This window comes from Dendropsophus ebraccatus, chromosome 7 (genome assembly GCF_027789765.1).
Source record: "Dendropsophus ebraccatus isolate aDenEbr1 chromosome 7, aDenEbr1.pat, whole genome shotgun sequence".
NCBI classification, from domain to species: Eukaryota; Metazoa; Chordata; class Amphibia; order Anura; family Hylidae; genus Dendropsophus; species Dendropsophus ebraccatus.
The window spans coordinates 124,145,742-124,158,702 of NC_091460.1; the positions used below are offsets into that span (position 1 = coordinate 124,145,742).

General features: G+C 45.3%; 1 protein-coding gene across 6 annotated transcripts in view; it reads right to left on the bottom strand.

Moving 5' to 3' along the window:
- Positions 1–6,346: 6,346 nt before the first annotated feature.
- The window catches only part of TRMT10A (tRNA methyltransferase 10A), a 12,777-nt gene continuing 6,162 nt past the window's right edge, over positions 6,347–12,961 (bottom strand). For all 6 annotated transcript variants that reach the window (XM_069978358.1, XM_069978357.1, XM_069978355.1 and 3 more), the window contains 6 exons: positions 12,442–12,604; positions 12,126–12,197; positions 9,319–9,393; positions 8,234–8,383; positions 8,024–8,129; positions 6,347–6,798 (listed from right to left, as the gene is read on the bottom strand). In XM_069978358.1, the coding sequence (XP_069834459.1) occupies positions 6,572–6,798; positions 8,024–8,129; positions 8,234–8,383; positions 9,319–9,393; positions 12,126–12,197; positions 12,442–12,604 (793 nt within the window). In that variant the 3' untranslated portion in view covers positions 6,347–6,571. The remainder of the gene's footprint in view (positions 6,799–8,023; positions 8,130–8,233; positions 8,384–9,318; positions 9,394–12,125; positions 12,198–12,441; positions 12,605–12,961) is intronic.

The following is a 12,961-nucleotide window of genomic DNA, read 5'->3' on the forward strand; positions in this document are numbered from 1 at the left end:
GATGTCCTTGCAGCCCTTGTTTATACATCATACTTTACCTAAACATGTTGCAGGTCGTCTTCTGTGCTCCTTCTTTCTCCCGGTCCCGTGCGCAGCAGCAGCTTCGGTGCAGCCTGTCTCAGCTGACAGATCTTTCAGCCAATCACTGGTCACGGTGGTCCCAGCCAGCTGACACAGGCCGCTCTGAAGTTGTTGCTGCGTGCGGGACCGAGTGGAAGAAGGAGCGCAGGAGAAGACCTGCAACATGCTTGGGTAAAGCATGGTGCTTGTGAAATCATCGGTCGCCTGCTGCGCATCGCTATTCCATCTGGCGATACGCGGTCTGTGTCTGATTTTAGTTTTATATCCTAAATAAACGATCAGCTGATGACACGATCATCGGCTGATCGTAGTCTCTATTCCACGGAGCGTTGATTGTCCGAATCGGATCGATCCTCTACTGCAGGAGTAGGGAACCTTCGGATCTCCAGCTGTCACAAAACTACAACTCCCATCATGCCTGGACAGCTAAAGCTTTGGCTGCCTAGGCATGATGGGAATTGTAGTTTTGCAACAGCTGGAGGGCTGAAGGTTGCCCATCCCTGCTCTGAGTAGTGGCTTGGATACTGATGGTCTATGCTGAGGACACCATGGGGGAGATTTATCAAACATGGTGTAAAGTAAAACTGGCTCAGTTGCCCCCTAGCAACCAATCAGATTCCACTTTACATTCCTCACAGACTTGAAAATGAAAGGTGGAATCTGATTGGTTGCTAGGGGCAACTGAGCCAGTTTCACTTTACACCATATTTGATAACTCTCCCCTCAAGTCCTGAAAACTCCTTTAGACAAACATCTCTTCTCTTGCGATCTGAAAATGTATTCTTAACGCTGCCGTACACTTTTAAAAACTGTCGGCAGAGGTATCTCACCCATACTCTACACTTCCCATGTATAGGAACGTACAGTAACCTCTAAAGGAAAGAGGTTAGCCGCAGCCAGACTGCTCTGACGGTGGCTTATTGCGCTCAGAACAAAGGGTTTAAGCAGTGATTTTTCCTTCATGCCTGGTTCCCACAGATCTCTGTTGACATTATCGGTTTGGTCAGGAGAGCGCTATACACTCTATACTGACAGCTGAACCAGTGGCAAGCAGTGGGTACAAAGTATAAGGGACTTAAGTTTACTGCTGATATCTATGGTTAAAGTTGAATTGGATTATGAACTCACTGAGAGATCAGGATTTAGAAAACCATCTCAGACTCGCCCCATTGCTGGACTTACTCTTACAATCTGCAATGGCAGCATGGAGGACATTGGGCAGCACAGATGAGTTGCCATGCATCTGGCAGTGGGGTAAGTCGGTAAAACTATTTACTAGAGCCTGCAGCATGTGTCTTATTGCCCTCCTGCTCCTCCCACCTTTTTAGCAGCATTTCACCTGATCTCTCAGTGAATTGTAAGTAGAGAAAGGAATTTTTCTCTAAGATATTTTACAAAGTTTTAGGGTCCTATTAGACCATACGATGACTGCCCAATCAATAATGTAAATCAGCAAAGGTTGTACAGACATAATTAGCAATGTCCCTGCAGCCCTTGTCCTAAACCAGGGATGGGGAACCTTCAGCCCTCCAGCTGTTGCAAAACTACAATTCCCATCATGCCTGATGGGAATTGTAGTTTTGCAACAGCTGGAGGGCCGAAGGTTTCCCACGTCTGGCCTAAACTGGTATACATTACCTCTCTCCACGATCCCGGTGCGGTTGTTCTGCTTTCTGGAGCTGCCGCTGTAGCTTCAGAGCTGGTCTCTAAACTGACAGGCAGCTCAGCCAATCACTGGCCATGAATAACTGGCCAGTGATTGGCTGAGTGACCTGTTCAGAGACCCGCTCTGAAGCTACACCGGCGGCTCCGGGGAGCGAGCAGAGGGCAGAACACCGGTAGCATGGAGAGATAATGTATACAGTATTCGGCAGCCGATTTTTATCAGCGGCTGGTTGCCGTCTCTATTACAGGGAGCGATAATCGTCCTGATTTGGCCGATTTATCACTCCATGAAATAGGGCCATTATTTACAATATTAATATATGAAACTTTGAGAGGACAGTGCTCACTAACATATTTCCATTTTACAAGCTCTTCTTGGCATTGGTCTCCACATGGAGCATAAAATTAGAATGCAAAGGCGGTATATGCAAGAGCCACTCCATGTTGACATTCAGTTGCTCATCAGAGAGTATCTGTCACTATGTGACTCTGAATAGTTTGGCAACCAGATCTGCTGGCTACAGCTCTGTCCACACACCAATGTCCCATGCCTGGTAAGTTCTGTGCACAGGCCTTATTCTAATGAATAGGATTCATGCACGGACCTTGCCTGGTGTGGACGATGGCCAGGCCAAACAGATTTTTTTTCGTCATCAGCTGCCAAATTATGGACAAGTTCATAGTGACCAGTACCCTATAATGTGACCATAACTTTACAAATAACAAAAACTGTGGTTTATTCATTCAATTCATGAGTAATTTCATAAAGACCTGTCTGCCCAAAGTTCTGGTATGCTTTTCAACCAAATATTCTTGTTAAATTAAAATATGTTGACAAAGTTAAAGAATGAGTTGTTTCTTATTTGCTGTAATTGTAAGTGTTCCTCTAAGCTTAAAGGGGTACTCCAGCGTGGGGGCTACTCCAGCGTGGGGGCTATTTTGGGATCTGGCCAAGGAGGAGGTGGCTGAGAGAAAAGACTCACCTCCCCGGATCCAGCGGCGGGTCCCGTATCACGGCGCTCCGGTTCCCGGCTGCTTCCTGGTGTCTGACGCGGGCTCCAGATGTGACGTCTCAAGTCCGCTCAGCCAGTCAGTGACAGAAGCGGGATCTGAGCGGACTTGAAACGGATCCCGCCTCTGTCACTGACTGGCTGAGCGGATTTGAGACGTCACGTCTCGAGCCCGCGTCGGACACCAGGAAGCGGACGGGGACCAGAGCGCCGTGATAAGGGACCCGCCGCTGGATCCGGGGAGGTGAGTGGACGTCTTTTCTCTCAGCCACCTCCTCCCCGGCCAGATCCCAAAATAGCCCTCACGCTGGAGTACCCCTTTAAAGGGGTTGTCCAGCGAAAATCTTTTTCAGTCAACTGATATCAGAAAGTTTTATATAGATTTGTAATTTACTTCTATAAAAAAAAACCAAGTCTTCCCATACTACTTAGCTGCTGTATGTCCTACGGGAAATGTTTTATTTTTAGTCTGACACAGTGCTTTCTGCTGACTGATGGCTATAGATTGCGGCATTTAAAGGGTTTATGACAGTCAGCTACGAGATCGCAGCTGCCTGTCTTTATGCTGAGCTCCTGGGACACTTGTGTGTGGGGCCGCTCTCACTGCAGTGGTCCCGCACACATTAAACCCCTCTGACCGTTAGGAACGTATATGTACATTCCTACAGCACGGGGTATGTGCAGTAGGAACGTATCTATATAGATTGCTGATATGAAGGAGGTTAAAGGGGTTATCCAGCACTACAAAAACATGGCAACTTTTCCCCCTACTGTTGTCTCCAGTTCAGGTGCAGATTGCAATTAAGCTCCATTTATTTCAATGGAAGAGTTTCAAAACCCCATCCAAACTGGAGACAACAGTAGGGGGAAAGTGGCCATGTTTTGTAGTGCTGGATAACCCCTTTAACAAGCCTTGCTGCCTTCTCCTTGTATTAGGCACTGGTTGTAAGTGTAAGGCTGTATTCACACATTCTGATTCTGGCTAATAGGGGCAATGAAAAGTAGAGCAACAAAACACAGCAATCACTGAGCTCAGGGGGATCAGTGAAAAAAATCCAACAAAGTACTCATGGGTCTCCATTGATACATTGCCCCCTCTAAAGGGGGTCTTTGGAGCCTCAGTTGCGAGTCTCAAAACATGGGAAGAGCCAGATATCCCTCCAGGGAAGGAAAACCTGTTTCTAAGGGGTGCCTCCTAGTGGGGAAATCACCAAACCACCCTGATGCATAGCCCCTTAAGTTTTGTTGCACTACTTTAAATTGCCCCCATTATCCAGATTCCTGCTCCACACTGACGAGGGGCATAAACCCTGAAACAACTGTCTGTGGCCTTTTAGCCAAGATCAAGAGTAGTATCTGTTCTTAAGTAAGCAGAGAACCATATGGAGGGAATAAGGGTTGGGGGGTTGGCTGTAGAAGAGGGCAGCCTCCCCAAGATGCCATGACTAGGCTTGAAAGAACAGCGGAAAAAGCTAGGTTCGATTAAACTCTAACCTAGCCGGACCTTCCGCATTTAATTGCTGAAGCCTTCCCTGTCCGTGTGGAAGGAGGAGATCTCCCGGGGACTTCTGGAATTCCAGGATTCAGCCTATTACCTGAATCCCAGAATTCCAGGAAGTCTCTGAGACTGGGAAGGCATCAGGAATCAAATGTGGAAGGTCCGGCTAGGTTCAAGTTCGATCGAACCTAGCTTTTTCCGCTAGCCATGACCATCCAGATCAAGGTCAAGGGGGTTGGGAGTCGAGGTGCAGAAGTGCCCTTGAAGTGGTGACCCCAGGGTGCCTGAACTCACTGGGGGTGGGAGCCCACTGAGAGGCAGCACTAGCACGCACTTTATTTTTACACCACTTGAGTCCATAGGGCGGGTTCACACTATGGAATTCCGTCAGCTGTCCTCCCACACATCTGGGCGCTTTTCCGCCGGCTCCATAGACACCATTCTATGGGCCGGCTTATTCCGCGATCTGCTGAAAGAAGTGACATGACACTTCTTTCAGCGTATAGCGAAATATGCCGGCCCATAAAATTGGTGTCAATGGGGCTGGCGGAAAAGCGCCCAAATGTGTGGGCGGACAGCTGACAGTATTCCGCAGACATTTTCCGTAAGAATTCCTCAGTCTGAACCTACCCATAGGTGGCACCTTCATTACTCACCCATCTCTGCCTGGACCATTTCCTGGTTCGGGTATGGAGGCCTCATGGTGAGTCCTTCAATCCTACCTTTGTTGTGGAGTAACACGCTGCCCCAACTGTTTGTGTGATGATCTGGGGAGCCACAGCATACGACAGTCGGACATAACTAGTAGTAGTATGTGGGACACTAACAGCTTACAGATACATGCATGAACACCTGCAAAAACAATGGCTCAAGAACTTTGTGAGCATGGCCTAGAAGGATCCCCCCTCTAATTGTCCCATGTAAATGGGCCAGCAAATAAATCCTCTGTGCAGCCACAAAGCCGATCCAACGACCATTTGTGTGGTCTGGCCTATATCTGATCAAGCCATGTAAGGGTTCTATAAATTAGTGTCCATCTGTTGGATCCGCCTGTGTTAAAGGACAAGTGCCATGAAAAACTTTTTCCCAGTAATTGAAGCACATTACAAAGTTATATAACTCTGTAATATGCTTCAATCACCTATCTGCCTCCCTTCTCTGTCTTTTCCCCCCTCCAGGAAGTGTCCTATCTCACACAGACCTGATTACTGCCGTCACCGTCACCAGGCAGCTCCTTCCTGTGAGGATGAGTCATCAGCAGGAGGGCTGCTCTAGGTCTTGTCACACCAGCCCCCCCTCCCCTCCTTGTCAGGTGACTCTGCTTGCTCAGCTTATCTTCTCTAGTGACATGACTCCTTCACTGAGTCCACAGCAGCAGGAGAGAGGGTATGAGGGGAGGGGGGAGCTGCCTATGTGCCGGAGTCAGTCAGAGGGAAGATAAGCATGTGACAAGTGATGGCTTGCAGTTGTTCAGCCAATGGGAGCTGAGCAAGCCTGTCACCTGAGATGGGGGGAGGCTGGTGTAACAGGAGAAGGAGCTGAGAGAAGATCTTGGTGACGGTGACGACAGTAATCAGGTCTGTGTGAGTCAGGACACTTCCTGGTGGGGGGTGGAGGGGGGAAAAGACAGGGAAGGGAGGTAGATAGGTGATTGAAGCATATTACAGAGTTATATAACTTTGTAATGTGCTTCAATTACTGGGAAAAAGTTTTTCATGGCACTTGTCCTTTAAGGTGCACTTACACAGACAGATTATCTGACAGATTTTTAAAGCCAAAGCCAGGAATGGATATGAAAAGAGGAGAAATGTCAGTCTTTCCTTTATGACCTGATCTGTCTATAGTCTGTTCCTGGCTTTGGCTTCAAACATCTGTCAGACCAATCGCTCTGTGTAAATGCACCATAAGCTGTGATGCTTCTGGGTGGATGCTGGAACCACTTAAATACGTTTACATTATTTCTTATGGGAAAAAAACTTATCAGTACTTGACCAGCCTTTCAAGAACAAATTATGGGAGTGCCAGGTTACCAGTGTATGGAATTTTTTTTATATGTTTTCACAAAAAAAAAAAAACGTAAGAATTAGGACTATTTTATGACCCTTTTGTTAGTTTTTATTAAATAAGTAAGTCTTACATAAAATCAGCAATGCAACATTTTAGCACGCTGTCCAACACACTGTGGAAAGGCTTGGAGTAGTTTTCCAAAACTTGCAGGACACTCAGAGATATGATTAACCTAAATTTCAACTAAAAATGTTAAATTCTTTAAAAAATAGATACATACTTTGTCCATAAAAATACAAAATCACAGATGTCAGCTGTCATCCCTCTCTTCTATGTCTTTGGTCTCTGTGTGTGTTAGGTCATCGTCAGGCTCAGAATCGCTCTCTAACTCTTCTCCATCTTCAGGATTAGATAAAACTTCTGCAGGAGCGTCGCATGACTCTTCGATGGGTATTGCTCCTTTACGCTGAGGTAGAACAGAGAAAAAGGCTTCCTTCCAATCTTTCTTCTCCAGGAAGGCGAGAATTATTTCAAACACTGCAAGAAAGGGTTTTAGGCTTAGGAAATTTCTGATTTATAATAATCAAGAACACCACTATACCTTTGCACCAACAAAGAAAAATGTCTTGTGTGATAATAATTTGTATAGTGCCAACAGATTCCACAGTGCTTGGTATAGCCACACTACAGCCAACTATTAAAGCGACTCTGTACCCACAATCTGACCCTCATCAAACCCTTTGTACCTTCGGGTAGCTGCTTTTAATCCAAGATCTGTCCTGGGGTCCATTCGGCAGGTGATGCAGTTATCCTCCTAAAAACAACTTTTAATCCTACAGCGCTGTGTCTAACGGCCGGGGCTTACATTTGTATATGCATTAGGCTGGCACCACCTCTCCGTCCTTCCTCCTCATCATTAGGAATGATCCAGGAACATTTACTGCTGTTTGAGCTTTGCACAGGTGTCTTAACGATCCAGCCCATGTTCATTATGCACACAGGTGGGGAATAGGAAGCAGTCTGCCTGGAGCATTCCTAATGATGAGGAGGGACAGAGAGGTTGTGCCAGCCTAATGCATATACAAATGTAAGCCCCGGCCATTAGACACAGGGCTGCAGGATTGAAAGTAATAACTGCATCCCCAGCCGAACAGACTCCAGGACAGATCTTGGATTAAAAGCAGCTATCCGAAGGTACAAGCGGTTTGGGGGGGGGGGGTCAGATTGTGGGTACGGAGTCGCTTTAATGGTCTTGTAATGGGAAATGGGGCTGCATAAGTATATACACATTAAAGGGGTACTCAGCAAGAATTCTGGTTTTAGAAAGTTATATAGATTTGTAATTGACTTATATTTTTAAATCTCTATAGTCTTCCAGTACGTATAAGCTGCTGTATGCCCTACAGGGAGTGGTATATTCTTTCCAGTCTGGCACAGTGCTCTTTGCTGCCACCTCTGCCCATATCAGGAACTGTCCAGAAGAGCAGAAAACCTTTTTAGCTTTGGACAGTTCCTGACATGAACAGAAGTGGCAGTAGAGAGCACTGTGTCGAATTGGAAAGAATACACCACTTCCTGCAGAACATACAGCAGTTGATAAGCACTGGAAGATTTTAAATAGCAGTAAATTACAAGTCTATATAACTTTCTGACACCAAGCGATTTAAAAAACAAAACAAAACGCCAGAGTACCCCTTTAACAAAATACAGGCAGATTCTGGTTCATCAGCAAAAATAGTATGCCAAGTATAAAGAGACTCACCATGGTTCACTGCTAGAACTTTGCGACTATTCATTTTCACAAAACTCCCCAGAGGCAGCTGAGCATGGCTGATTCCAAGATCCAAAGCTTGTTTGTAAGTAATACCCTGCAGAAGGTCACATACACACCTTATAAAACCAATATGCCCCATTCAAATATTACTTATTTTATATTCTACATCAGGAGAACCACTATACAGAATACACTTACCTTATGATGGTTGTGATCCACCAAGCCACCAATAATGTAAGCTTTGGTTTCATCGAGTTCATGGAGAACTTCAGGAGAATCAGATGTTAGATACACCAGGTCTTCAAGCTTCATAAGATCTTTGTAATGCTCAGACTTAATATGAATATCCTAAAGGGAAAAAAATAAACCCCTTGTTTATTTTAAAGGGGTTATCCAGCACTACAAAAACATGGCCACTTTCCCCCTCTCTTGTCTCCAGATTGGGTGGGGTTTGTAACTAAGTTCTATTGACGTAAATGGAGCTGAATTACAAACAAAACCTGAGCTGGAGACAAGAGAGGAGAAAAGTGGCCATGTTTTTGTAGCGCTGGATAACGCCTCTAAGGGCTTTTTACACAGATTGATTATCAGACAAGTGGGACGGCTGATCATCCTCCTGTAGAAAAGAACCAGAAATCAGCAGGCGGACAAGCATGCATTTGTCCACCAAAAAAAAAAAAAAAAAAAAAAAGAGCAAGAAAACGCCAGAATCGTGTTTGAATTGAACAAAAAGTGATCAAAAGTGGCATCTATATCAAAAAGGTAAAATAAAAAGTACAGATCATGGCACAAAAAATGAACCTCCAAGCAGCTCTGTAGACGTATAATGAAATTTAAAAAAAAAAATGATAGGGGTCAGAATACAGCGGGATCTGACATGTCAAAACTTACTGATCCCACTGGGTCTCACTCCTGAGAGCAGCTGCAACCCCGAGTTAGGCTATGTTCACACGTAGCAAAAGTGGCGGAATTCCTGCCGCCAGCCTCCCTGTCATGATGACAATCCATGGGAGGCTCGCGCGCCTCCTCTCTCAGATCTATTGAATATTGGAGCATCTGTACCACAGAAAAGGAATGTATAAGCACAGGCCTTACTTTTACGTGGTTCGGTGGCCAAAAAGTATGACCATATTGAAATCAATGGGTCCGTTTTTTTTTGCTCTTAAATCAGGACAGACAAAAAAAAACAAAAAACTAATGTGTGGATGAGGCCTAAATAGGAAAATTCATAAGCCAGATTCTTGTCATTAATACTGTAGAACTTTTCAGACTTCTATACTAACCTTCCAATTGATCCATCCTTTATCATATTCATCCATGTTACTTTTCAGCTGTCCACCATGGCTCGTTAGATACAGCTTTAAGGAAGTAAAACAATGTTACTACTTACAGGTAAAGACATCTACATAACATGCCATGGAATGAAGCATAGAAAACCAAATGTATTTTATACTAGCTCATCACAAGAACGCAGGAGGCCCCTTGTTTCCTGTGTTAATGAAGTAGCATTGCGCATGCTCGGCCACTGCTCCATGCACTGTCTATAGTGATGACTGGATAGAGCAGTGGCCGAGTGTACACACTGCTGCTCCAGTCACTTACGAACAGTAGACCTCTCTTCTTGTTATTGGTGGAGGTCCCAGTAATTGGACTCCTACTGATCAGACATTTATAGCCAATCCTGTGGAAAGTGGATAACATTTCATGTTGGGATAATGCCTTTAATGACTATCCAACATGTCTTGAAAGTGGCTTCCAGATTTAATAACTACTTGTCCACTATCCACAGGATAGGGGACAAGTATGAGATCTCAGTGGGTCCAACCTCTGTGCCGCCAGGGATGTTTAGATCGGCGCCCTGGCTGCTTTGTTTCGAATGTGGATAAGGACCAAATAGTGGCGTAGCTACCATGAAGACAGGGAAGGCGACTGCTATGGGGTCCTTACAAGAAGGGGGCCCCAGAAAGCCCCGCTCTGCCTTCATGTTAGGTATGCCACTGACAGCTGACCACGCATCCCCCCCCCCCGCAGAGGAAGAGGGACCCACCACTGTACTCTTCAGCCCGCTCACTGTAGTGCAGAGTAAGGGGGACAGAGGAGCAGGACCTGCCAGGTCCTGTACGCACAGAAGGAGAGGGATGAAGGACCTTATCACATGACCCAAAGGTCCTCAATACCTCTGTGTAAGGATCAGCCTACTACAGGAGGAGGAGGGGGAAGCCTGGGAGCTCTAAGTGCTGTGTATGTGTGTCAGTGTGTGTACATATGTATCTGTGTATATATGTATATGTCAGTGAGTGTATGTATGTATCTGTGGGTATATGTATATGTGTGCATGTATCTATGGCTATATATGTATATACTGTAGTGTCTGTAACACTGGTGTATATGTGTGTGTATGTCAGTAGTGTCTCAAGTGATTGACAGGTTTGCTCCCAAAGATGTTCTGCAGCAGTTTCTATTAATGGTGGGCTCTAATAAAACAGCGATTTTCAACCTTTTTTGAGCCGCGGCACACTTTTTATACTTAAAAAATCCCGGGGCACACCACCAACCAAAATGGCACAAAATGACACTAAAACAGTACATATTATACATATAGTTAATAATATAGATTCTAAATGTATTTATACAACCTGGGCCTGTTTTCTTCTCCCCCCTGTGCTTCTCTCCACCATATTTCTCCCCCCTATTTATCTCCTGTGCTCTCCACCATACTTCTCCCCCCTATTTATCTCCTGTGCTCTCCACCATACTTCTCCCCCCTACTACTCTAATGTGCTTCTCTCCACCATACTTCTCCCCCCTACTACTCTCCTGTGCCTCCCTCCACCATACTTCTCCCTCCACCATACTTCTCCCTCCACCATACTTCTCCCTCCACCATACTTCTCTCCTGTGCTCCTCTCCACCATACTTCTCCCCCCTACTACTCTACTGTGCTTCTCTCCCCCCTACTTATCTCCTGTGCTTCTCTCCCCCCTGCTTCTCTCCACCACACTTCTCTACCCTGCTTCTCTCCTGTGCTTCTCTCCTGTGCTTCTCCCCCATGCTTCTCTCCACCATACTTCTCTCCCCCCTGTTTCTCTCCACCAAACTTCTCTCCCCCCTGCTTCTCTCCGCTGTTTCTCTCCCCCATCCCCAGGTTTCTCTCCCCCCTGCTTCTCCTCCATCCCCAGGTTTCTCTCCCCCATTGTTTTCTCCTGTTTCACAGGGGCACCATAGTTTGGGGAACTTTCCCTGCGGCACACCCGACCATGTGCCACGGCACACTGGTTGAAAATCACTGTAATAAAAGCCCAAACCCAACACTAAAAAAAAAAATATGCTGCAAATATTATTTCTGGTTCTTATTACACTTGGGTAATGATTTCCCTGTATATGGTCTGTTCATGGTGTATAGGTCATCACATTCCAGTGTAAATGTGTATATGTCAGCTGTGTATTTGTATATATGTAAATGGTGCCTCTGTGTGTATATATGTGCCTCATTGTGTGTGTGTTTGAGAGTTGGCTATCTATGGGGGGTGGGGACGTACAGGATTCAGGGGGCCTCATACAGATTTTTGCTATGGGGCCCCATGAATCCTAGCTATGCCCCTGGGACCAAGTAGTAATAAATCGGGAAAACCCCTTTAAAGGTGATTAATTGTGCAATTTCAGGAAACACAGCCTTCTATAATAGCGGCTGTGCAGAGAATTTGAGATAGCCGGTACCCAGTACAGAATTGTAAAAAACAAACTATTTTTCCACTCTTTTTAATCTCTATATGAACAACAAGCAGTCTGCATACCAGTGCCACCTCGGATTAGGTAGACCCAATACAAATCTGATTGTGACAGCTGCCCCTTGTCAGGGCTGTCTTCCTTAGGGTCCATTTACACAGAAAGATTATCTGCCAAAGATCTGAAGCCAAAGCCAGAAACCAGGTCATAAAGGAAAGCCTGAGATTTCTCCTCTTTTCAAATCCATTCCTGGCTTTGGCTTCAAATCTTCGGCAGATAATCTTTCTGTGTAAATGGACCCTTATGTAACGGAGGTAAATCTACTTATACGCATGGTATTATAGGAATAATATACAAAAGTTACCTGAACAGGATGGATAGCCCTGCGATTTTCAGCATAGCACCTCCGTATCTGTTTGTTTAACTTTTTCACATCCTAAATGAGGAACAGAAAAAAATAGTATACAACAAAAGATTATATTATAATATATATATATATATATATATATATATATATATATATATATATATATACACACATATACACACATATACACACACACACATAGGAATAATGCCACAAGATACCAGCCCCGTGCAGCTGGCAAAAATCGTGGCCACTGGTGGGTGCATTTCTGCCACATGATGGTTGTCTTACGCCAATAATCCCAGCATCTTACCCTCATTGCCATCAGATTATCAAAGCTGCAGTCAATGATAAGCCGCACTATACTGGGCTGGATCTCCCTGCGGACTCTCTTACTGAGATGGTCTTCTGCATTCTGTGATAATTGGGCCTGGCGCACCAGTTTTCTTTTTTGCCTTTTCTCTTTGCGTTTCTGCCTTAAAGCAATAAAAAACAATAAAATTAATCTAAGCCTGCCAAAGGGCCCAGCCGTGAGCCAAAACTCGTTGCCTTTTGTTTCACTACTCGCACTGAAGTGGGTATCCACCTTCAATAACTGCCGGTCGATATCTCTCCTGTCTTCCCCATACACAAGAGCATTCAGCTAGGCCGAGAGATCTTGTGTTCTCTATGGGGACGGTTAAGGGTTCTCCTAACACTTCACCAACATCTTCTATAGAAAATCACTACTGGACCTGTCTGTTCTCTGAGAGATAAGCTGCAGTCTGAGTAGTCTGGCTGTGGGTTCTCTCTCCAAGAACAAAGGGGTTGGGCAGTGATTTTTCATAGAAGGT